Source organism: Manis pentadactyla, chromosome 3 (assembly GCF_030020395.1).
Source record: "Manis pentadactyla isolate mManPen7 chromosome 3, mManPen7.hap1, whole genome shotgun sequence".
Taxonomy (NCBI): domain Eukaryota; kingdom Metazoa; phylum Chordata; class Mammalia; order Pholidota; family Manidae; genus Manis; species Manis pentadactyla.
The window spans coordinates 155,126,291-155,153,040 of NC_080021.1; the positions used below are offsets into that span (position 1 = coordinate 155,126,291).

The 26,750-nt window shown below is 42.6% G+C and overlaps 1 protein-coding gene across 4 annotated transcripts in view; it reads left to right on the top strand.

Annotated features, from left to right (window-relative positions):
- Window positions 1-26,750, top strand: part of DOCK8 (dedicator of cytokinesis 8) — a 228,316-nt gene that overhangs the window by 196,808 nt on the left and 4,758 nt on the right. For 3 of the 4 annotated variants that reach the window (XM_057498603.1, XM_036928392.2, XM_036928397.2), the window contains 4 exons: window positions 945-1,034; window positions 12,421-12,657; window positions 15,037-15,180; window positions 16,445-16,551. In XM_057498603.1, coding sequence (XP_057354586.1) covers window positions 945-1,034; window positions 12,421-12,657; window positions 15,037-15,180; window positions 16,445-16,551 — 578 coding nt within the window. The remainder of the gene's footprint in view (window positions 1-944; window positions 1,035-12,420; window positions 12,658-15,036; window positions 15,181-16,444; window positions 16,552-26,750) is intronic. The other variant, XM_036928398.2, reaches the window with a different exon arrangement.

Consider the following 26,750-nt stretch of genomic DNA (forward strand, 5'->3'; position numbering starts at 1 on the left):
ATGAGCTCTTCCTTCTGATCCAAGGTGAATCAGAATCAGTGTCCCATCCCATGGGCCAGCAGCGCCAACACCAACCTGCTACTTCCATTTGATCTGTAACATAGCAGAAAAGAGCAGTGTGTTCCTGGAGGAAAGGCTGAAGAAAAAGAGAAACAGCCTAGAGAAAAGTAAGAAAAGCAGACATTGAAAGGGCCAAGTGCCAAGAACGCAGGAGCAGAGTCAAAGTGTAGCTGCAAAACAAAATCCTCTCAGGTTGAATAACCAGAATCCTCTGAACTGCTGACAGCAATTAACTGGAGATTCACTCTTTATGCTTTCTTGCTATAGCTTTGAATTTATACCCTTTCATGGCTGTAAAACTTAAAATACTTTTGTTGCCAAATAGCTCCTTATACTATCCATCCATGCCACATAAAACAAGAGACTTCAATCCTTACTTGACTCAAGAAGCTACGGCCTGGAGTGGTTGGGTGACTTCCCAAAGTTATTCAGCTCATGAGAAGGAGAACTAGCAATTGAACTCAGGCTACTTGATTCCCTAATATGTTTCCTCAACTTAGGACTAGAATTGTATTTTGTCTTCTTATGCACTGTGGTTTGTCACATTATGGTACTCCTGGTGACCTCCAAGTTCCTTGGATACAAAAGGCAAGAAGTAAATAGTGCCATACCCCTGGAAATCAGGAAATATATGATGATACTGGTTGCATTAGAGGTCAAGCAGACATATTATAGGAAAATGTAGATTAGTGTGCAAGGCTGGACTTCCTTATATTCTTATTTTTGTCTCAGGGAATGCTGAACTTGCCTCATTTGCTCAGAGGGAATTTCAGTAATAAATGAGCAAATTCTTTCTTACACTCATTCTAAATTTATACCACTTCTGAAAGACAAATAGTTGCATTATATTAAAACAATCTTTACAATCTGTCCTTCTTGCCTAGGGATTTTACAGTCAATGTTTTGGTGCAGAATTTGTGGAAGTGATAAAAGACTCTGCTCCTGTGGACAAATCCAAGCTGGATCCTAACAAGGTATGAGGAAACTTGGAAAAATAACCATCAGGCCCAGATTTCCTTTGTTCCACTTCGAGAACATAAAATGACCTCCTCTGTCTGGGCTCTCCAAGTCATTTAAATGCACCAAACTTTTTTGTCTAGGTTTCAGCTACTCTTTGGTTAGCTCTTAAAGAAACCATACTCAAAGACAGGAATCATAATAGGAGATACTATTTATTGAATACCAGCTGTGTGCATTGTATTAGGCCTTTTACATACATCATTTCATGTCATCCTCTAAGAGCCCTTCAAAAGGAATGTTGGTACTCCTATTTTACAGATGAGAAAACTGATTTAGAGAAAGGTTATATATTGTCCAAAATCATGAAACTGTCAAAGCTTGGGTCTGTCCTCCTCAAACCCATTCTCTTAATCACTGCTCTTCACTGCCTTTTTATAAAAACTCTAAACTCTCTTTTTAAAACAGGTTAAAAAGATGCAGAAGTCTCACTGATAGCATTTGGTAGCACCCTTCTTTAGGCTGCAGATATTCCTTCCAGTCCAGTGCAGGGGTGGCTGTGCTGTATTCTCTCTCACTCCCCACTGGCTGTGCTGCAGTACAGTCTGACACACACACACACACACACACACACACACACACACACACACACACACACACACACACCGGGGGAACTGCAGTACAGTCTGACACACACACACACACACACACACACACACACACACACACACACACACACACACCCCGGGGGAACTGCAGTACAGTCTGACACACACACACACACACACACACACACACACACACACACACACACACACACACACACACACACACACCGGGGGGATTCAGTGGCATCCCTCAGCTTAGGTGATTCACTAGAACTCAAGAGAACTGCTGTATTCTCTCTCACTCCCCACTGGCTGTGCTGCAGTACAGTCTGACACACACACACACACACACACACACACACACACACACACACACACACACACACACACACACACACACACACACACACACACACACACACACACACACACACACACACACACACACACACACCGGGGGGATTCAGTGGCATCCCTCAGCTTAGGTGATTCACTAGAACTCAAGAGAACTGCTGTAGTGATGATTACACTTTTATGATAAAGAGTACCCATAGGGCAAAGCCTGGAGAGGAAGCCAGAGCCCCTTTGACCTCTCCTTGTGGCATCCAGGCATGTTCCTTTCCTGGCAGGTCAGTATGTTCACCTCCCAGGAAGCTCCACCAAGCCTCAGGGTCCAGAGCATAAACAATCCAGGTAGGCATGATAAATTAAATCATCAACCACATTATTGAACTCAGTCTCCAGCCCCCTTCCCTCTCTGGAGGTCAGGCTGGCCCAAAGTCCCAACCATCTAATCACATGATTGTCTTTTTGGTGACCCCATCCTGAAGCTAAGGACCCACTCTGCATGGGTGATCTACTAGCCTCATTAGCATAACAAAGACACTCCTGTCACTCCGGAAATTCCAAGGGTTTTGGAAGCTCTGTGCCATGAAATTAGGACAAAGACTAGATATATTCTTTATTGTACCACAAGGTGATGCCTTCCTGCTGAGACCACCCCATAAAAAGGTAAGTTCGTGAGATACCCTTCTAAGCTGCTAGAAATAGTACAAGTTGAAGGTATTATCATGAAGGAATGGGAGACAGAGAAGTTGCCATCTGGCAAGCCTGTAAAATGAAGTGTCCAAACTTCTCTCAGTCCTGTCCCCCAGGATATTAAGATGATGCAAGTAGGGAAGAATTGGCCAAATTTAAGAGTTTGTTTTTGGACGTATTTCAGAAGGCTTGCTCATTTCAGACACATTCCCTAGTCTAGGCTTGAAGTAATAACTGTAGTTAAGAGCTGAGCTAAGCTTCAGACAGAAATGCTTGAGGTCCTTATAAGATAGGATTGACTGTGTACCCACAAAGATCTGTGCACAGCACATGCCATGGAGAGTCACCAGTAACCTTGTTGTCACAGGGTGCTCTTTTCCCCTCTTTTAAAATGCCCAAGGTAGGTTATGAGAGTTTTAAATGAGAATCTGAGCCCAGAATTAAGCCAGATTTCAACATACTGAATAGTGATTTATGGTCTGAGGTCAGTGACCTCACCCATCCATTTCGGCAGATGAGTGTGAAAGAGTCTGTGGTCATTGTCATTCTTTCTTTTTTTTTTAATAATTATTTTTTATTGAAGGGTAGTTGACGCACAGTATTACATTACATTAGTTTCAAGTGTACAACACAGTGGTAGAACATTTATATACATAATTCGAGGTTCCAGCTATCACCCTACCAAGCTGTTACATTATCTTGACTATACTCCTTATGCTATACATTACATCCCGGTTACTTATTTATTTTACCATTGGAAGTCTGTCCTTTTTTTTTTTTTTTTTGTGAGGGCATCTCTCATATTTATTGATCAAATGATTGTTAACGACAATAAAATTCTGTATAGGGGAGTCAATGCTCAATGCACAATCATTAATCCACCCCAAGCCTAATTTTCGTCAGTCTCCAATCTTCTGAGGCATAACAAACAAGTTCTTACATGGAGAACAAATTCTTACATAATGAATAAGTTACATAGTGAACAGTACAAGGGCAGTCATCACAGAAACTTTCAGTTTTGCTCATGCATTATGAACTCTAAACAGTCAGTTCAAATATGAATACTCATTTGGTTTTTATACTTGTTTTATGTGTGGATACTACATTTCTCTCTTTATTATTATTATTTTTAATAAAATGCTGAAGTGGTAGGTAGATACAAGATAAAGGTAGAAAACATAGTTTAGTGTTGTAAGAGAGCAAATGTAGATGATCAGGTGTGTGCCTGTAGACTATGTGTTAATCCAAGCTAGACCAGGGCAATAAAACATCCACGTATGCAGAAGATTTCTCTCAGAACAGGGGGGGTGAGGTTCTAAGCCTCACCTCTGTTGATCCCCAATTTCTCACCTGATGGCCCCCCTGCGACTGTGCCTGTCTTAGGTTGTTCCTCTCTTGAGGAATCTTACCCGTCTCTGGCTAACCAGTCATCTTCCGGGGCCATACAGGGAAATGTGAAGTTGGTAAGTGAGAGAGAAGCCTTATTGTTTGAAAAGGTTAGCTTTTTACATCTTTGCATATTTATGCCCTGTGGCTTCTATGCCCAGCATTTGTCTTGAGGTATCTTTACCACTTGGAAGAATTATGATACTCGATAAATTTGATACGAGGCACGAATTCTATTTAAGGGTTGTAATTAGGAAGGAAGAAGAAAAGCTGTAGAAGTAGCAGGCGGAAGAAAACATGGGAAGATTGATTATTTCTTTGGCATATCTTCTTGTACAGTAACTTAAGCATGTATAGGTTTTAAGCTACTACTTAAATTGCGCACACACATTAACATAATAGGAGTACAGTTACATAACCAAAGCATATCTGTAATTACCAGCCATCTCCAGTGAAACCAAGAAAACCAGTTAGGCACCTTAGGCATTTGTGAAAACTTATCTATGACATGGTGGATATTGTCCAACTGAACTTGAACAGTCTGAGAGAAATCAGACAAATTAAAACAACCCATTCCTGGGGACTGTTCACATGCCATATGTTCTTTTAACAGTAAATAGTCTGTAGTTGTAAGACTTTGGAGCGCTGCAATTTGCACTTCTCCAAATTCTTGGTTGAGTTCCAACAGTATAGATCCAGTCAAATTTGTTGTTTTACTGTATGCACAGGCCAGCTTAGATATCTCCTTCCTCATTCCCATGGCAAGTCCAGGAGCTGGTGGGATGAGTGCATCTACAGCTGTAGCAGTGCGTGGATCTTTGTTGGGGATTTTTGATGATCATCTTCTGGCATGAGTCTTCCAGAGAGTGCTGATGTTGGAAGTTCTTTTTCATATCGTATCTTAGTTCATTTTCGGGGTAGCCCAATTAGGCTTTGATCCTCTGTATAAACACAAACAGACCCTTTGCCTACACTTTTATATGCCCTTTATACCCTTGTGTAGAACTCGTTGGAGGTTACCACACAGGAACTGCCCTTTTTTTTTTTTTTTTTTTTTTTTGCTTTGTTTTTGGTATCATTAATCTACACTTACATGACGAATATTATGCTTACTAGGCTCTCCCCTATACCATGTCTCACCTATAAACCCCTTTACAGTCATTGTCCATCAGCATAGCAAAATGTTATAGAATCACTACTTGCCTTCTCTGTGTTGTACAGCCCTCCCTTTTCTCCTACCCCCCCTTGCATGTTAATCTTAATACCCCCCTACTTCTCCCCCCCTTATCCCTCCCTACCCACCCATCCTCCCCAGTCCCTTTCCCTTTGGTACCTGTTAGTCCATTCTTGAGTTCTGTGATTCTGCTGCTGTTTTGTTCCTTCAGTTTTTCCTTTGTTCTTATATTCCACAGATAAGTGAAATCATTTGGTATTTCTCTTTCTCCGCTTGGCTTGTTTCACTGAGCATAATACCCTCCAGCTCCATCCATGTTGCTGCAAATGATTGGATTTGCCCTTTTCTTATGGCTGAGTAGTATTCCATTGTGTATATGTACCACATCTTCTTTATCCATTCATCTATTGATGGACATTTAGGTTGCTTCCAATTCTTGGCTATTGTAAATAGTGCTGCAATAAACATAGGGGTGCATCTGTCTTTCTCAAACTTGATTGCTGCGTTCTTAGGGTAAATTCCTAGGAGTGGAATTCCTGGGTCAAATGGTAAGTCTGTTTTGAGCATTTTGATGTACCTCCATACTGCTTTCCACAATGGTTGAACTAACTTACATTCCCACCAGCAGTGTAGGAGGGTTCCCCTTTCTCCACAGCCTCGCCAACATTTGTTGTTGTTTGTCTTTTGGATGGCAGCCATCCTTACTGGTGTGAGGTGATACCTCATTGTAGTTATAATTTGCATTTCTCTGATAATTAGCGATGTGGAGCATCTTTTCATGTGTCTGTTGGCCATCTGTATTTCTTTTTTGGAGAACTGTCTGTTCAGTTCCTCTGCCCATTTTTTAATTGGGTTATTTGTTTTTTGTTTGTTGAGGCGTGTGAGCTCCTTATATATTCTGGATGTCAAGCCTTTATCGGATGTGTCATTTTCAAATATATTCTCCCATACTGTAGGGATCCTTCTTGTTCTATTGATGGTGTCTTTTGCTGTACAGAAGCTTTTCAGCTTAATATAGTCCCACTTACTCATTTTTGCTGTTGTTTTCCTTGCCCGGGGAGATATGTTCAAGAAGAGGTCACTCATGTTTATGTCTAAGAGGTTTTTGCCTATGTTTTCTTCCAAGAGTTTAATGGTTTCATGGCTTACATTCAGGTCTTTGATCCATTTTGAGTTTACTTTTGTATATGGGGTTAGACAATGGTCCAGTTTCATTCTCCTACATGTAGCTGTCCAGTTTTGCCAGCACCACCTGTTGAAGAGACTGTCATTTCGCCATTGTATGGCCATGGCTCCTTTATCAAATATTAATTGACCATATATGTCTGGGTTAATGTCTGGATTCTCTAGTCTGTTCCATTGGTCTGTGGCTCTGCTCTTGTGCCAGTACCAAATTGTCTTGATTACTATGGCTTTATAGTAGAGCTTGAAGTTGGGGAGTGAGATCCCCCCTACTTTATTCTTCTTTCTCAGGATTGCTTTGGCTATTCGGGGTCTATTGTGTTTCCATATGAATTTTTGAATTATTTGTTCCAGTTCATTGAAGAATGTTGCTGGTAGTTTCATAGGGATTGCATCAAATCTGTATATTGCTTTGGGCAGGATGGCCATTTTGACGATATTAATTCTTCCTAGCCACGAGCATGGGATGAGTTTCCATCTGTTAGTGTCCCCTTTAATTTCTCTTAAGAGTGACTTGTAGTTTTCAGAGTATAAGTCTTTCACTTCTTTGGTTAGGTTTATTCCTAGGTATTTTATTTTTTTTGATGCAATTGTGAATGGAGTTGTTTTCCTGATTTCTCTTTCTGTTGGTTCATTGTTAGTATACAGGAAAGCCACAGATTTCTGTGTGTTGATTTTGTATCCTGCAACTTTGCTGTATTCCGATATCAGTTCTAGTAGTTTTGGGGTGGAGTCTTTAGGGTTTTTTATGTACAGTATCATGTCATCTGCAAATAGTGACAGTTTAACTTCTTCTTTACCAATCTGGATTCCTTGTATTTCTTTATTTTGTCTGATTGCCATGGCTAGGACCTCCAGTACTATGTTAAATAACAGTGGAGAGAGTGGGCATCCCTGTCTAGTTCCCGATCTCAGAGGAAATGCTTTCAGCTTCTCGCTGTTCAATATAATGTTGGCTGTGGGTTTATCATAGATGGCCTTTATTATGTTGAGGTACTTGCCCTCTATTCCCATTTTGCTGAGAGTTTTTAACATGAATGGATGTTGAACTTTGTCAAATGCTTTTTCAGCATCTATGGAGATGATCATGTGGTTTTTGTCTTTCTTTTTGTTGATGTGGTGGATGATGTTGATGGACTTTCGAATGTTGTACCATCCTTGCATCCCTGGGATGAATCCCACTTGGTCATGGTGTATGATCCTTTTGATGTATTTTTGAATTCGGTTTGCTAATATTTTGTTGAGTATTTTTGCATCTACGTTCATCAGGGATATTGGTCTGTAGTTTTCTTTTTTGGTGGTGTCTTTGCCTGGTTTTGGTATTAGGGTGATGTTAGCTTCATAGAATGAGTTTGGGAGTATCCCCTCCTCCTCTATTTTTTGGAAAACTCTAAGGAGAATGGGTATTATGTCTTCCCTGTATGTCTGATAAAATTCCGAGGTAAATCCATCTGGCCCGGGAGTTTTGTTCTTTGGTAGTTTTTTGATTACCGCTTCAATTTAGTTGCTGGTAATTGGTCTGTTTAGATTTTCTGTTTCTTCCTGGGTCAATCTTGGAAGGTTATATTTTTCTAGGAAGTTGTCCATTTCTCCTAGGTTTCCCAGCTTGTTAGCATATAGGTTTTCATAGTATTCTCCAATAATTCTTTGCATTTCCGTGGGGTCCGTCGTGATTTTTCCTTTCTCGTTTCTGATACTGTTGATTTGTGTTGACTCTCTTTTCTTCTTAATAAGTCTGGCTAGAGGCTTATCTATTTTGTTTATTTTCTCAAAGAACCAGCTCTTGGTTTCATTGATTTTTGCTATTGTTTTATTCTTCTCAATTTTATTTATTTCTTCTCTGATCTTAATTATGTCCCTCCTTCTGCTGACCTTAGGCCTCATCTGTTCTTCTTTTTCCAATTTCGATAATTGTGACATTAGACCATTCATTTGGGATTGCTCTTCCTTTTTAAAATATGCTTGGATTGCTATATACTTTCCTCTTAAGACTGCTTTTGCTGCGTCCCACAGAAGTTGGGGCTTAGTGTTGTTGTTGTCATTTGTTTCCATATATTGCTGGATCTCCATTTTGATTTGGTCATTGATCCATTGATTATTTAGGAGCGTGTTGTTAAGCCTCCATGTGTTTGTGAGCCTCTTTGCTTTCTTTGTACAGTTTATTTCTAGTTTTATGCCTTTGTGGTCTGAAAAGTTGGTTGGTAGGATTTCAATCTTTTGGAATTTTCTGAGGCTCTTTTTGTGGCCTAGTATGTGGTCTATTCTGGAGAATGTTCCATGTACACTTGAGAAGAATGTATATCCTGTTGCTTTTGGATGTAGAGTTCTATAGATGTCTATTAGGTCCATCTGCTCTACTGTGTTGTTCAGTGCTTCCGTGTCCTTACTTATTTTCTGCCCAGTGGATCTATCCTTTGGGGTGAGTGGTATGTTGAAGTCTCCTAGAATGAATGCATTGCAGTCTATATCCCCCTTTAGTTCTGTTAGTATTTGTTTCACATATGCTGGTGCTCCTGTGTTGGGTGCATATATATTTAGAATGCTTATATCCTCTTGTTTGACTGAGCCCTTTATCATTATGTAGTGTCCTTCTTTATCTCTTGTTACTTTCTTTGTTTTGAAGTCTATTTTGTCTGATATTAGTACTGCAACCCCTGCTTTCTTCTCACTGTTCTTTGCTTGAAATATGTTTTTCCATCCCTTGACTTTTAGTCTGTACATGTCTTTGAGTTTGAGGTGAGTTTCTTGTAAGCAGCATATAGATGGGTCTTGCTTTTTTATCCATTCTGTTACTCTGTGTCTTTTGATTGGTGCATTCAACCCATTAACATTTAGGGTGACTATTGAAAGATATGTACTTATTGCCATTGCAGGCTTTAAATTCGTGGTTACCAAAGGTTCAAGGTTAGCCTCTTTAGTATCTTACTGCCTAACTTAGCTCGCTTATTGAGCTGTTATATACACTGTCTGGAGATTCTTTTCTTCTCTCCCTTCTTGTTCCTCCTCCTCGATTCTTCATATGTTGGGTGTTTTGTGCTGTGCTCTTTCTAGGAGTGCTCCCATCTAGAGCAGTCCCTGTAAGATGTTCTGTAGTGGTGGTTTGTGGAAAGCAAATTCCCTCAGCTTTTGTTTGTCTGGGAATTGTTTAATCCCACCGTCATATTTGAATGATAGTCGTGCTGGATACAGTATCCTTGGTTCAAGGCCCTTCTGTTTCATTGTATTAAATATATCATGCCATTCTCTTCTGGCATGTAAAGTTTCTGTTGAGAAATCTGACGTTAGCCTGATGGGTTTCCCTTTATAGGTGACCTTTTTCTCTCTAGCTGCCTTTAACACTCTTTCCTTGTCCTTGATCTTTGCCATTTTAATTATTATGTGTCTTGGTGTTGTCCTTCTTGGATCCTTTCTGTTGGGGGTTCTGTGTATTTCCGTGGTCTGTTCGATTACTTCCTCCCCCAGTGTGGGGAAGTTTTCAGCAATTATTTCTTCTAAGATACTTTCCATCTCTTTTCCTCTCTGTTCTTCTTCTGGGACCCCTATAATACGGATATTGTTCCTTTTGGATTGGTCACACAGTTCTCTTAATATTGTTTCATTCCTGGAGATCCTTTTGTCTCTCTCTATGTCAGCTTCTATGCGTTCCTGTTCTCTGATTTCAATTCCATCAATGGCCTCTTGCATTCTATCCATTCTGCTTATAAACCCTTCCAGAGTTTGTTTCATTTCTGCGATCTCCTTTCTGGCATCTGTGATCTCCTTCCGGACTTCATCCCATTTCTCTTGCGTATTTCTCTGCATCTCTGTCAGCATGTTTATGATTCTTATTTTGAATTCTTTTTCAGGAAGACTGGTTAGGTCTGTCTCCTTCTCTGGTGTTGTCTCTGTGATCTTTGTCTGCCTGTAGCTTTGCCTTTTCATGGTGATAGGAATAGTCTGCAGAACTGGGACGAGTGACGGCTGGAAGGACTTCCTTTCTTGTTGGTTTGTGGCCCTCCTCTCCTAGGAGAACAGCGACCTCTAGTGGCTTGTGCTGCACAGCTGCGTGCAGACAGGGTTTCTGCTTCCTGCCCGGCTGCTATGGAGTTAATCTCCGCTGTTGCTGTGGGCGTGGCCTAGCTCGGGCAGCTACTCCAAAATGGTGGAGTCGCGTTGGAGCAGGAGCTGCTGGGAGGCTATTTATCTCCGTAAGGGGCCTGCCTGCTCCCTGCAGCCCTGAGGTTAGGGTGCCCAGAGATCCCGGATTCCCTATCTCTGGATTAAGTGACCCGCCCTGCCCCTTTAAGACTTCCAAAAAGCACCCGCCAAAACAAAACAACGACCACCAAAAAAAAAATAAGAAAAAAACATTTTTAAATTAAAAAAAAAAAAAAGTTTTTAATAAAAAAAAAAAAAAAAAAGGGGTCGTCGTTCGTTTTTCTTTATTCTCCGGTGCCAGCCTCAGGCCTCTGCTCACCGGTCTTTCTGCCCTGTTTCCCTAGTATTGGGGTCCCTATCCCTTTAAGACTTCCAAAAAGCGCTTGCCAAAACAAAACAGCAAAAAAGCAAAAAAAAAAAATGGTCGCGCGCTTTTCTTATGTCCTCTGTCGCCCAGCCTCCAGTGCCCGCTCACTGTTCTTGCTGCCCTGTTTTCCTAGTATCAAGCGCCCTGCACTCTGTCCCGGATGGCGGGGGCTGGGTGTTCGGCAGTCCTGGGCTCCGTCTCCCTCCCGCTCTGCCTGCTCTTCTCCCACCGGGAGCTGGGGGGAGGGGCGCTCGGCTCCCGCGGGGCCGGGGCTTGTATCTTACCCCCTTCGCGAGGCGCTGGGTTCTCTCAGGTGCGGATGTGGTCTGGATATTGTCCTGTGTCCTCTGGTCTTTATTCTAGGAAGGGTTGTCTTTGTTATATTTTCATAGATATATGTTGTTTTGGGAGGAGATTTCCGCTGCTGTACTCATGCCGCCATCTTCCGCCCCTAATCCTGTCATTCTTTCTTTTTAAGAGACCTTCTTTCTTAATAACTGCTCTTCTTTATAGTGTGTTTGTATGCATGCATGTGTGTATATGCATTTTTAAATGAGGTATATGCAGTTAAATTTACATTTTTCATGTTTACTTCTATGAATTTTGACAGATACATGTAACTGCCACACAATCAAGATTTAGAAGAGTTCTATCACCCCAAAATATGTCCCCGTGCCCCTTTGCAGTCATTCCCTCCCCCTGTTTTTAGCCCCTAACAGTCACAGATCTATAATCTATCTCTGTAATTTTGCCTTTTCCGGAAAAGCATGTAAATATAATCTGATAGCCTTATGACTCTGGCTTCTTTCACTTACCACACTGCATTTGAGATTCATCCATGTTGTAGTTGTTTTTCCCTTTTTATTTCTGAGTAATATTCTGTTATGTGGATGTACTACTGTTCATCTATTCCCCACTTGAGGGACATTTGGGTTGTTTCTAGTTTTCATTATGAACAATTCTTTTATAGACATTTGCATATAGGTTTATGTGTGAATGTAAGTTCTCATTTCTCTTGGATACACATATCTGACTGGAATTGCTTGGTCATATGGTCAGTGTAATTTAACTGTATAAGAAACTACCAACCTATTTCATAACATAGCTGTACCACTTTGCATTCCCACCATGGCTTTGTGAAAGTCCCAGCTTCACTCCATCCTTGTCAACACTTGGTACTGTCATTTTTTTTTAGTTTTGCCATTCTAAATAAGTGTTTAGTGGTCTTGGTTGTTCTGAAAAGGGAAGCTTGTGTCTTCTGAAGTGCAGGTTGTAACTTTCATATGTCAGTTGGATCACTTAGCTCTGCTAGGAGGGGTGGCTGTGGACGTGACTTCACACCGGCACTCTTCTGTCGAAGTCCCTTTCCTCCCTGGAGGTTGAAAGGACGGTAGGCTGATGGCGGAAGTCCTGGTGTTCTCAGCTTTGGTGCACTTGGAGGTGGTGCGGCAGCCTAGGAGGCGGTTTGCATAAGAGCTCATCTCCTCCTTCCCCTGTCTTTCCCCCCACAGGCCTACATACAAATCACTTTCGTGGAGCCCTACTTTGATGAGTATGAGATGAAAGACAGGGTAACCTACTTTGAGAAGAATTTCAATCTGCGGAGGTTCATGTATACCACCCCCTTCACCCTGGAGGGGCGGCCCCGGGGAGAGCTGCGTGACCAGTACCGGCGGAACACGGTGCTGACCACCATGCATGCCTTCCCCTACATCAAGACCAGGATTGGCGTCATCCAGAAGGACGAGGTAACCGCAAATGGCTGGAATGGGCTTCGGCCCGAGCCGCCACAGAATGGATGAGTCAGCCCTCCAGGATGCCGCATCCGCCTCCTTCATGCTCCTTCATGGCAGACTGGGGTGACAGCCCAAGAAGGGACACACCTGAAATATTATTGTGGCTATCTGATCACTGTCATGGTGCCAGGGGATCCCATTTAGGCAACTACATATTTTATAGCACCACTATGTATTTAAATATCTTACATGTTAAAGCTGTACCTTTAATATAAGTATATTTACATAATTATAGTTTTTTTAGTTAATGATAGGTTTATATGAAATACATATTTAAATTTTAAATATTTTATATTGAGTTTTTATACATTTAAAAACAGGTGATTCAGGAGTAGTTGTGTTGTTAGTTATTCGAGATGGGAACAGCAAGTGAGTAGCCCCACTGGGTGGGTGGTAAGCTGGAGGAAGGAGCCCCATGTAGGATAGACAAAGAGACCAGCTCACTTCTGGTCTCAGCTTCCCCCTGGGACATTGCACAAGCCATGCATCTTTTTTCACTTTCCTCATCTATATGTTGACAGGAAGGACCCCTTTCTCTTTGGTTCTGTGCACAGTGGAAGACTTCTAATCCATTGTAATAGGACTGGTCAAGAAAGTATTTCAAAATTAGACATATCATAAACATTTTATTTCACTTTGAAACATATACATGTGCATTTATTTGATATAGGGCCACAGCCTTCTCTATGAATTTGGGTTCATTGATTACAATTCAGCACCACCCATAATGCACTGCCCATGATTTTCAGTTTTGACTTCTGGGAAGCAGAGTGAGCACTTCAAGATCCTTGCTCCACAATGTGGGGCAGAATCCTTCCGGATTGTTACGACTTTTTTGCCTCTAGCCTTTTACAGTGGCCTTCGCCTTACCTAATGCAACAGGAATCTTTATAGCGATTCACTTTCATAATGTCTCACCCAAGCATTCGGCTTGGTTTTCATAGAAACAACTCTTTTTCTCCCCACACCCATAGTTCATCAGTATATGTGTAACTTAATTAGATTAAGGCATTAAAATAACAAGTATAACCAGCATAATTAAGTTGGTGAACAAGCGCAGATGAATTGTGGTGACTCTTAACCTCATCTTGGCCGGGACAGAAGCAACTGAGCTCCCTGGAGATAGACCCCAGCTAGAGTGATCAGTGCCCACATCAGAGAGGGAGTTTCACAGAGGGCACAGAAATCCTGAACTAGTGACTCAGAAGAAGGGATGGGTTTACAAGGTATCTCTTGTCTTTCTTATTGTTTTGGACTTTTGAACACTAGGACATGTAGTCATAGCACACAAAAAAATCCCTTGGTCTCAGTAAGCATCCTTAGAACTTTTCTTGGCCACCTGGAGTTCCCTAAGAACCTCAGTGTATTAGATTGCTAGGGCTGTTGGTACAAAGTACCACACACTGGGTGGCTGAAACAACAGAAATGTATTGTCTCCCAGTTCTGGAGGCCAGAAGTCCAAAATCAAAATGTTGGGAGGGAAGATATGTCCCAGAATCTCTCCTTGGCTTGTTGAAGGCTGTCTTCTCTCTCTGTCTCTTCACATCGCCTCCTCTCCACTTACGGTTCTGTGTCCAAATTTCCTCTTCTTTTAGGTATATCAGTCATATAAGGACCCATCCTAATGATCTCCCTTTAACTTGATTACTTCTTTTAAGATCCTACTATCTCAAGATCCCATTCCATGGTACTGGGGACCTAACTTGGCAGGGGACCTAACTTGGCAGAGGGCCTGGGGGTAAATAACTCTACCCATAACATTCAGGAAGGCCCCTACCCCAAACCAGCAGAACTTAACAACTAACAGATTGACTCTTAAAAGAATTCTATTAACTAGGAATTCACCTTCAGGGTGAGTTGGAGAAGGCACAAATGATGGCAAAATCTTGTGTTATGGTGGGAAAAACATCGCGTGCCATGCTTCTAGTGGCTTTTGTAGTTATAAATGAAGTTCAGTAATAGGAAAGGAAACCTCGCAGTGTAGAAAGAACATGAATTTTGAATGTAAACACCATTCTGGTCAAATTCTGTCTTCCCTACTTACTCATTTTGTGCCACTTACATAACCTTACAAACCCCCTTTTGACTGTAAAAATGGAGGTTGTTAAAATAAGTACATGATAAATGCACGTAAAGTTCCTGGAAGTCAGTAAGTGTTCAAGAAACGTTAGGCCCTTCCTTCCCCATCACCTGTCTAGATTAGTTTAAACCACTCTGAAAGTCTCCTTAGCTGTTTCCTCAAAGCCAGGTGCCCTCTCTGTACAGCTTTAGGTTTGTCCATGGCTTTTCAGATCAGACAGTGACTTGCTTACATTTGTGTCTTATATTCAGTTTGTTCTCACACCAATTGAAGTTGCCATTGAAGATATGAAGAAGAAGACCCTGCAGTTAGCGGTGGCCATTAACCAGGAGCCCCCTGATGCCAAGATGCTTCAGATGGTGCTGCAGGGCTCCGTCGGAGCTACTGTAAATCAGGTGAGCAAAACCAGCTGGTGCCAGCTCCTCTGGTTCTTGTTATTTGGGTTTTTGTTGTATGTATTCACCCTCCTTCCTTGGGGATGATGAGGGGTCTGATTAACCCACAGAGGATGTCCTTAAACATTGACTGAACACTTGTGAGGTTCAGAAGATGTTGAGGAGACCTCTTTTGCTTCATGTAACAACCCAATGTAGAAAAGAAATCCTGGAGATGAGTGGACCAGTGGACTTCTGGGAGAAGTCCTCACTTTGTGGCCACACCTAGCGATGTCATCCAGATTTGGGGTCGTGTTGAAAGTGCTTAGTCATGTGCAATATAGGCAAACTTGTTGCAGGGCTTGAGACTGATCTCAGAATGCCAGTAGGAGAGAGGAGAAGGGTATAGAACACACAACCCCTGAGTTAGTCCAGATGAACCGAATATGCCAGGGGCCTTGCTAACCAGGAATGACCTGGAACAGGGCTTCTTGGGCCACTTCAGACCAGACTGGGTCTTCTCAGACCCATTGGAGTCCTAACTCCCAAGGTCAGCATACAACTCAACCAGTCTCAGATGGAGGGAGGTACTTGCTTAGTACTCTTTGTCCAGTGTGCCTCCCATTTTCAGATCTAGATCCGCCCTTGTCCACACATCCACATTTAAAACCTCAATAAGTATCAGATTCTTCCCTCACTCAGTATCACTGGACTCACCTGCAAAACTTCTGTGTTCATGTAACATCAAGGGAGCAGAAATAGCAGAGAAGAGAAATGACTATTATATTAACAAGAACAGAAAACATTAGGAGGCTGTTGCTTTTGTAAGTCACAATCCTTTGACAGAAATGGAAGACTTTATAAGCCCACACCAGCACATATGTAACAGACTCTAGCTCCAGCCAGCAGTTACACAAAACGGTGCTCACCACTAGGGCAGCTAGACAAGTGAATATAAATGGTGGATCAAAAACAATCCCCATTTTTAGAAGAACAACTTAAAACACATACCTTTTGATATAGTAGTATTTCCTTTATATGTGTAAGAAAACCTATTATGAGCAGCATTTGATCGAGAAAAACATTGATACCTCTAGTGTTCTCATAAAACTCTAGACGCTTCCTAAGGAATCAGTTTCCTGAGAAGTTCAAGACCTTATGTAATTTTCTGTGTTGGTCAAACTACAGAATTAAATGTTCAAACTGAGAAGTCACTCCAAGATTTTCTCCCAAGTAATTTAATTTCCTTTCAATGTGAGTATTGTATTATTACTTTTTCCAACAGGGACCACTGGAAGTAGCCCAAGTGTTCTTGGCTGAAATTCCAGCTGACCCAAAACTCTACCGACATCACAACAAATTGAGATTATGCTTTAAGGAATTCATAATGCGGTAAGAAGGAAAATGGCTGGGAATTCAGTAGAGAAGTGGTTTTTTTAAAGTGTGGATCCCAGACTAGCAGCCTCAGCATCACCTGAGAACTTGCTAGAAAGGCAAATTCTTAGGCCCTATCCAGACCTACTGAATGAGAGCTCCAGAGGTGGGGACCAGCAATCTGTGTTTTAACAAGCCCTCCAGGGAATGCTGATGCATGCTGAAGTTTGAGAATTGCTGCAATAGAGCAATACTACTAAGTAACTGACACTTAAGCTGTAAAATGGTTTCATGTTTATCATTGGAAATGTGCCTCACATGTAAAACAGGTAGTATCACCATCCTCATTTTGCAAAAGAAGAAACGGAGGTTGTGAGATGGGAGGTGATTTTGCTAAAGGACACACAGCTAGTTAGGAGAGCTGAACTCAAATCCAGGTCTTCTGACACCAAATAGCCCACACTTCATCAGTGAGCTGCTATTTCATAATGCATTAGAGTCTGAGAGGTTCTTAGTATTAGCAGTCTTTATAATATCCCATGTCATGCAATAACTTATTTCCAGAATCTTAAAAATAGACCCTGACTCACATTGGGAGATAAAGGCAAGAGTCTTAAACTTGACTTTTTCAAAGGTATTGCCTCTATGGCAGTTCCCATTGTCAGACAAGTATCATCTCTGCTCATGAATTCTGCAATGGAGCCAGCCTCAAGGCAGCCTGTTCAGCCTGGATAGGAAGTAGGGCTTTGGGCAAGGTCTTGCCAGGCTGTTGCAATATAGACAGGTATATTGTGTCTCCTGTGGACCTAAAATGAATGATTATAAGGGATCTGACGGCATAAGAGTGAAGGACATCAGCAAAATATATGCCAATATTTCTTTTCATCCAGAACCTTAGAACAGCATATCAAGTACAGGAATATCCTCTCTTGGCAGATGGGGATACAGGAGGTTAAAAGTTAAAGGTTGCCAAATTCTGCAAAAACTCATCAGAATGCTGGCGTTGGGTAAGATTAGAGATGTCTCCTCCTCTATGGGCTTTGGTGAGAGGTATGCAGATTCACTATATATAGAAAAGACACACTTTGTCCTGAAGTGAATCACAGCTGCTTGGTAATAGGGTGTGTGTATCTGTCTATCTGTATGTTTGTGTGTCTGTGTACATACTCACATACATACAAATGCACATTATATTTATTAATGTTTTGGTATTTGATTTGTTTCCTTATTTGATAGCAATTCTGACATTACACCAAAGCTAGAATTTCTTAAGTAGATAGTGCATTTTCATAGAATAAAAGGCTAGAAAAATACTGGGGGAATTACTATCAATCTGTTTACTTTCTACATATCTTCCTTATAATTAGGTACAGTTGAAGGCACCTGAAAATGATAGTTGCCTGGGCCTCTCTGGACCTTTGAAAGGACCTATGAAAAGTTTCACAAGCATGCAATATGACCCAGGTTTGATATCAGTTGTGGGAATATAGAAGCTAGATATTCCTCTGCTCCTGAGACAGGACACATCTCTCCACGGCCAAATAACAACACTGCACAGCACATGCTAAGGGCTGGTAAGAGAGCACCAAATACAGAGCTGTTAAGCTCAGAAATGAACAGCCAGTTACAGGGTGGAGTGGCTGGAGAAGGCTTTGTGGAATACATCACTTAGACCTTGTCTTGAATATATAGGTGGAAGAAAGACATAACAGGCAGAAAGAACCATCACTGGTGAAGCACCGACATGACCATGACACTCAGAGGCAGGGGTGTCCTTGACGTCTCTGGGCAATCTGTATTGTCAGGGGCATGCCAGGGCAAGGAGGAAACACAGGAAAGACAGTGGTATTAGTAAATGGCACACGAATAGAACTTAAATGAAAAAAGGAAGCTTGTTAAAAGAAGATGTGATTTTGTTTCTTAGTTAAAATATACTTATCAAGTCTCTATTGAACGTGCATTTCACATTATCTCCAAGCACCAGGACAAGTGACTACAAAAAGAACCAGGGCTGAGTAAAATAATTTCCAAGCAAGACATGCCGAAGGAAGTAGTCTCTTCCAGGGGTGGTTCTGCAACAAAGTCACCCACTAGACTTTGATGGTGATGATATCATTTCCCTCAGATGGCCTGCAAAACTGATAGATTTCCAAAATCAGATTAATCATTTAAAAAGCTGTTCTCCAACTTGTCTAATGGTGAATCAGATGGAAACCAGGCTATATTCCCCCCTTCCAACTGCTGGTTGGGCTGCCACTTTACTCTCAGAATGCCACAGAACATCTGTCGATGCTTCTCAAACTTCACTGTGCAAACAAATGGCCTGCGGGTCTTGTCGAATAGCACATTCTGCTTCAGCAGGTCTGGGGTGTGCCAGAGACCATGCATTTCTAACAAGCTGCCCGGTGACACGGATGCTGTTGGATGGGACTGACCTTTTAGTAATGGCTATAAATTTGTAATGGTTGCTCGAATGCCTCCCTCTCCCATTTTCTCCTGCCCCCCCAGCAGACAACCCCCAGTTGCTGCATCCATCAGGTCATTTGTATTATCAGTTATTCTTCTTGCCTCCCTTTTCTCCCTTCAAAATGGCAAATGTTCCCAAACTGCTACACTTTGGGACAGACTACAGATGTCAGTTCATTCATTCATTCATTGAGCAAACACTTACTGAGCCCATATTTCATGCCAGGCATGGTGCTACACATGTGCAGAGATGTAGTCCCTGTACAATAGGACCAGATGCAATCCCGGTGCTATAGGCCAAACACCGCTGCTGTTCACTACTTCATCTCTCTGTGTGAAGAGTACTTGACTTTCCTTCCACTTTATTTCACATGGAACAAAAATTAGTAGGACAGAAAAAAAGATGGCGGCGTGAGAGGTGAGACAGAGGCCTCCTCCTAAAACTACATATAATACCAAAATATAATTAGTACAACTAATCCTGAAAGAGCAACAGGAAAGAGGGCTGAGCCAGACTGTATACACCTGGAGAAAAAAATAGACATACTGTACCAGGAATAGAGTAATGTACCAAAGCCATGGCCCAGCGGCACCCAAGCCCTTCCCCCCACCGCCCCAACTCTCAGGTGGGAGGAAGAGAAATGGAGTGGGGAGGGAGTGGAGGCCTGGGACTGCTGAACACCTAGCTCCGGAGATCTGCTCTGGGAGCACAAACCTACATTGCATGGTGCTCTGGAGATTAGGGGGTTTGGAAAGCTAAGAAAGGCAGAATACCTGGAGAGACTGAGATTCCAGCTGCTTGTGGAAAATGGATCCATAACCGGCTGCTCTGGGACAAAAGAAAGGCAGGCAGTCTGAGAGACTTCCTAACAGCAAGAGGGCTGCTAAAGGGGCAAGGATTCCACAGAGCTTATTGCTCAGGAGAAAGGACAGGTAGACAAAATTTTCCAGGTGCACTGTGCCCAACAGGTTGGGAACTTTCACGATCTTCAGGTGCTCCAGCCCCCTGACTGGCTACATAGCTCCAAGACACCCCCCTCCATGATATGCAGCCTGCTGCGCCTTTCCGCACCTGGCTCCCAAACCAGCAAACCCTGTCCTGGTGTTAGGCCAGCCAGAGGGAAGCCCTGCCTACAACAGCTACAAACTTAAAGCATACAGGCTTATACCTGTGTGCTCGGCCCACTGGTTCTGGCAGTGGAGACAGGCATAGCAGCCGGGAAGCAGGAAATAGTCCGTTCCTCCCCCCAGGCACCAAAACGATCCCCTGTGACCCCCAACTTTGTTCCAGGAGCTGAGTAGCTCCAGAGAATAGAGCTTCTGGGCACTAGAGGGCACCACATAACGGATATGAAATGTCAAAGGAACCTGGTTCAAAGCAAAAGCATACATACACCAGAGAAAGATTCAAATGAAACTGACCTCATGAATCTTCCTGAAAGAGATTTCAAAATAAAAATCCTAAACATGTTCATGGAGGTACAGAAAAATATTCAAGAACTCAGGAATGAATTCCAGTTGGAGAATCAATCATTATGGAACACAGTATCAGAAATGAAACCTACAATGGAAGGATTTAAAAGCAGAGTAGATACAGTGGAGGACATGATAAATCAAATAGAAATTAGAAAAGAGGAATACAAAGAAGCTAAGGCACAGAGAGAAAAAAAGATCTCTAAGAATGAAAGAATATTGAGAGAACTGTGTGACCAATACAAACGGAACAAAATTCGTATTATAGGGGTAACAAGAAGAAGAGAGAGAAAAAGGACAAAAAGTGTCTTTGAGAACATTTTTCAACGAACTGGAACAAATAGTTCTAAAATTCATATGGAACCACAAAAGACCCCAAATAGCCAAAGCAATCCTGAGAAGGAAGAATAAAGCAGGGGGATCTCACTCCAACTTCAGGCTCTACTACAAAGCCACAGTAATCAAGACAATTTGGTACTGGCACAAGAACAGAGCCACAGACCAATGGAACAGAATAGAGAGTCCAGACATTAACCCAGACATATATGGTCAATTAATATATGATAAAGGAGCCATGGACATACAATGGGGAAATGACAGCTTTCTTCAACAGCTGGTGTTGGCAAAACTGGACAGCTACATGTAAGAGAATGAAACTAGATCATTGTCTAACCCCATACACAAAAGTAAATTCAAAATGGATCAAAGACCTGAATGTAAGTCATGAAACCATAAAACTCTTAGGAAAAAACACAGGCAAAAATCTCGTGGACATAAACATGAGCAACTTCTTCATGAACATATCTCCCCGGGCAAGGGAAACAAAAGCAAAGATGAACAAGTGGGACTATATCAAGCTGAAAAGCTTCTGTACAACAAAGGACACCATCAATAGAACAAAAAGACATCCTATAGTATGGTAGAATATATTCATAAATGACATATCTGATAAAGGATTGACATCTAAAGTATATAAAGAACTCATGCACCTCAGTAAACAAAAAGCAAATAATCCAATTAAAAAATGGGCAGTGGATCTGAATATACACTTCCCAAAGAAGAAATTCAGATGGCCAACAGGCACATGAAAAGATGCTCCACATCTCTAAGCATCAGAGAAATGCAAATTAAAACCACAATGAGATATCACCTCACACCAGTAAGGATAGCCACCATCCAAAAGACAAACAACAACAAATGTTGGCGAGGGTGTGGAGAAAGGGGAACCCTCCTACACTGCTGGTGGGAATGTAAATTAGTTCAACCATTGTGGAAAGCAATATGGAGGTTCCTCAAAAAACTAAAAATACAAATACTGTTTGACTTGGAAATCCCACTCCTTGAAATTTACCCAAAGAATACAAGTTCTCAGATTCAAAAAGACATATGCACCCCTATGTTTATCACAGCACTATTTACAAGAACCAAGGTATGGAAGCAACTTAAGTGTCCATCAGTAGATGAATGGATAAAGAAGTGGTACATATACACAATGGAATAGTACTCAGCCATAAGAAACAAACAAATCCTACCATTTGCAACAACATGGATGGAGCTGGAGGATATTATGCTCAGTGAAATAAGCCTGGTGGAAAAAGACAAGTGCCATGATTTCCCTCATTTGTGGAGTATAACAACGAAGCAAAACTGTAGGAACAAAACAGTAGCAGACTCACAGACTCCAAGAAGGGACTAGTGGTTACCAAAGGGAAGGGGTGTGGGAGGGTGGGTAGGGAGGGAGGGAGAAGGGGATTGAGGGGTATTATGTTAAATACACATGAGGTGGGGGGTCACAGGGAAGACAGTGTAGCACAGAGAAGGCAAATAGTGAATCTGTGGCATCTTACTACACTGATGGACAGTGACTGCAACGGGGTATGGGTGGGGACTTGATAATATGGGTAAATGTAGTAACCAGATTGTTTTTTCATGTGAAACCTTCATAAGAGTGTGTGTCAATAATACCTTAGTAAAAAAAATTAATAGGAGAGAGATTGTGTTGAAGGTTGTGTAACTGTATAAATTCACTACAACTCATCAAACTGTACATACATCTAAAATGGGTGAACATGGTGGACTGTAAGGTACACCCCCAATACAAGTAATAGGTGAGTAAATCTTCCTTCCCTCCATTTCGTAATAGCTCCTCAAGTCCAGTCAGCAGGTATAGTGTTATACTGAATAGTTTGTCAAGCTATTTGCACCGGTGTATTTTCTCCCCCTCTCTGCTTTCAGACAGCTGAAGGGACACAGGAGTGGAAATGTTTGGAGGTTGTAAGGCTCTCAGGTTTTCCCTGGAGTGAACTGCAGCTTCTCAGCGCACGTGGGCAGTAGGTCAATAACCCAGATTTCTGAGGTGAACACAAGTGGTGAGCCTTGTGATGCTGACGCTAATAGCAGAAAAGTCCGCTCACCAGGTGCACTACAGCTAGGTTCCAGCCCCAGGAGTGGCGTTTCTGACTCATCTGTGGTGGCACCGGATACAGCCATAAAGAGCCTGGCAGGCTGCCTTGCCGCCCTACCACTCAGAGAGCCAGTCCTGCAGCTTCTCGTGTGGCTGCCAAGTTGGGACCTTGAGCCTTTTCCTGTGATAAGAAAAACCTTCAGGGTTTCAGAAGCCAAGATGGAGAGATACAGCATTCTGTTTCCTTTCTCTGTCCCCTAGAGGACCCAGATCATTTTAGACACTGCAACCTGTGCCAGTCTGTGTTTCTAAATGTTCTTCTTACATTTCTGTTTTAGTCTGCTCTGGCTGGTATAGCAAAATACCACAGACTACGTGGCTTGAACAACGGACATTTATTTTTCACCCTGCTGGAGAACGGGGAGGCCAAGGCTAAGGGAATGGCCTTTCCAGTTCCTGCTGAGGACCCTCTGCTGGCTTCTGAGCAGTGCCTTTTCTCTGGATTCTTACGTGGCGGAGAGAGGAAGAGAAAGACAGCTCTCTGGTGTCTCCTCCTCTAAGGGCTCTAATCCTGTCACTGGGTGCCACCCTCGTGGCCTCATTTAAACCTAAATTTCTCTTAAAGGCCCCACATCCAAATATCATTATATGAGGGGTTGGAACTCTACATATGGGGGGACAGAAACATTCAGATCGTGACATTATCTGAACTTTCTCATTTGGATGAAGACCAAGTGATTTTTAAATTCATCTTTGTATTTAAATAAGAGATAGCCTCCTCAATGGCACCAGTTCAGGTTGCCCTTCAGGAAAGGAATACAGTGTCAGAAACACCTAGGTAGGGTTCTGCTGCACTTGCAGTCAGTTAGTCAGAAAGCAAGGTGTTGAGTGGTAGCATTTTTTAATTGGAGTGAGGTTCTGTGAAGAGGAAGGGGAATTTGCCCAATAACCAAAGAAAACCAAATGTGGGTAGTGCAAGTGGAAACAGATCTGAATATGTGGTGGGAAAACAAAGACTTAGGCATGGTGAGGAGTTGCTCAGAAGCAGTTCAGTAATAGGGATATATGAATGACTTCTGTCACTTTTCTGGGGTCACAGAGACCTGTACTTATGGGCCAAGGATGCTAGACTGAAAACTGAGAGCCAAAGGTAGCAGCTTACACATGTACACATGTGCACACATGCACACACATGCACACATGTGCATGCTTGCACACACATGCACACACACACTCACAGGGCCCTTCCCCCATCCCATCCTACCTGCAGTGATTCTAAAGAGACAGAAATCCATTTTAGTTACAGTGTAATCTTATCCTCCTCTCCAAGCGCACCCCCACCCCCTCATTCTATTACTCCAGCTCCTGTCCTCAGGGCTTGTCTACGCTCTCTCACTGCAGGGATGGGGCATGTGCTGGAGGCTTTGCTGAGGCTGATACTGAATTGGGAAATATTATATATTTGTTTGAGCCCAGGGCTCTCTGTCTCTTCAAGACAGTAGCCCAAGGCCTGAAAGAAGTCAAAGTCAGTGTGATGTGAACCAGGCCCTAAAGACTATCGTATAGTTTGATCCAGGGAGCCACCCTCCGCCTGGGGTCTAGTGCGTTCAGTAGGTCCTCAGAATCTGCTTCCAGGTGTCAGATGCAAGCCTGAGGCCCCAGTCTAGTGCCCCTTTCCCACATCTGGCCTAAGGAGGAGGAAAAAGGGCCTCTGTGCCTCCCCTCAAGTAGGCAGCCACCCAGGCCAGACCAGGGGAGATGGAGGTGGCTCAGAGGGGACAGTAGGAAGACTCAGCTGCTGCTCCTTCTCTGCCCTGGGGTGCACTCCCTGCCCACTGTGCTGCCCTCTTCCAGGCTCATGTGCCTCCCCATCTGCAGTAATAGGGGGACATACCTGACACCATTTCATCCCTATAACCCCACTTTATAGATAAGGAAATGAGGTTAAAGAAGGCTATGATTAGCCCAAGGTCACACAGCAAGTAAGTAGCAGAACCAGGATTTAAACTAGTCTTCCACTAAGACAGGCTGCCCTTGGGATCTGGCATCTCGTCAAGCTGGGAGGGAGGAAATGAGGGTGACAGGGTGGGAGAAAGCCACTGAGAAGTGCCTGTGCAGGTGGCCATGTCCATGGGACTCACCCCCCCTCCCCAATAGCCCTTCCTGTGGAGAAGCCAGACATTCCTGTGATGCCCTGCCCCCAGATACTCCTGCCTTACCTTAAAGGGCCTGGAGCATATATGTTACTGCTTTTGTGAGGGGAGCAAGGAGCCACCACCTCAGTTTGTCCAGTATCTGGCAGGTTCTCCCCTCATTCCAACAGCTATGTTTTTTCACTGGGTCCTGAGTGGAGACTTGCTAATGAGTTATCAGAAAGAAACTAAGAAATGCAGAATACTGCAGATTGGGGATCCAGAGAAAACAGGTCCAACTTGAGACCAAGTCCTCATGCCTGGATTCTAGCTGGAAAAGTCAGGCTCTCCTAGGGAGCATGTGTGGTGTTGGGGTCAGGACTGTGAGCTCCTGCACCAGCTTGCCTGGGCTCAGATACCCACTCTACCTTCTATAGCTGTGCGGCCTTGAGCACGTTACCTAATCTCATTTCCTCCAACTGTAAAATTGTAACTACTTCTTAGAGTTAGTGACAGGATGGAATGAGTTAGAATAGGGCTTAGAACATGCTAAGTGATTGATAAGTGTAACATTATTCAATGGGGCAAATAGAGACCTACCTGATCAATCTGAGTAGGAAATAGCAACTCATCAGATTTAAATCAAGAAATTGCCAACCCACGACTTGGTCTGCCTCTTTTAAGGTTTGTACTATAAGACAGAGAGGGGCTGGTAACACATTGGCCTGGGAGCCGCAGGATCCTGGATTTATATCTAACCCTGCTGTTCACACAGCTGTGTGACTCTGCACAGGGCACTTCATCTCTCGGCATATGAGTTTCATCAACTGTGAAAAACAAGAGGCTGGAATATAAATCATTAATGGTCAGTCATTCTCACAATGAACAAATAGTTTCTGTACTCAGACTGGGTCTTTCAGGAATAATAATAAGTATCTTAGGTTTTAGCTACTTGCCAGCACTGTTCAAAGCATTTTATATGTCTTAAGTCATTTAATCTTTCCAATAATTTATGAAGTAGGTTATTATTACCTTCACATAACAGATGAAGAAATTAAGGTATGAAAAGTTAAGTAACTTGCCAATTGTCACAAAGCTGGTAAGCAAACCAGGATTCAGAGTTGAGAGCTCTGGCTCCAGAATCTGTCCTCTAAACAACAGTGCTGTGCTGTTCTCCCTAGGGACTGCATTCAGTGGCTGGTAATAGAGAACAGAAGTAGAGTGGATTACATAAAATAGGAACTTATTTTTCTCTCATATAAAATAAGATCAGAGATAGTCATCCCAGAGCTGTCATCAGTGACCCTGATTATTTTCATTCTTTTGCTCTGCCATCCTGGTTATAGTGTACCCATCCTCACAGTCACAATGTGGCTGCTGGGGCTCTGGCTATCATGATCATATACTAAGAAAATAAAAGGAGTAGAAATAGGAAAGAGCTAAAGGCTATGTCCCTTTAAAGAGCTGTCCTAGTGAGTCCATCTTATATCTCATCAGCCATCCCTATCTGTTAAGGGAGGATAGAGAATGTAATTTTTTAGGTGGGCACAGCGCCTGAAACTCTGTTGCTAAGGAAAAGAGGGAATGTATATTGATGACACAACTAGCAACTTTTTTGCCATACTGAGGGGCTGATGTGTGAGCTGTGCTGAAGGAGCATCACAGAGGAGGGAGACCAGTAGATGGAGAGGGTGAGGGCTACATGGGCACCCTCTCTGTAGGAAAACACCAAATCCTTACAT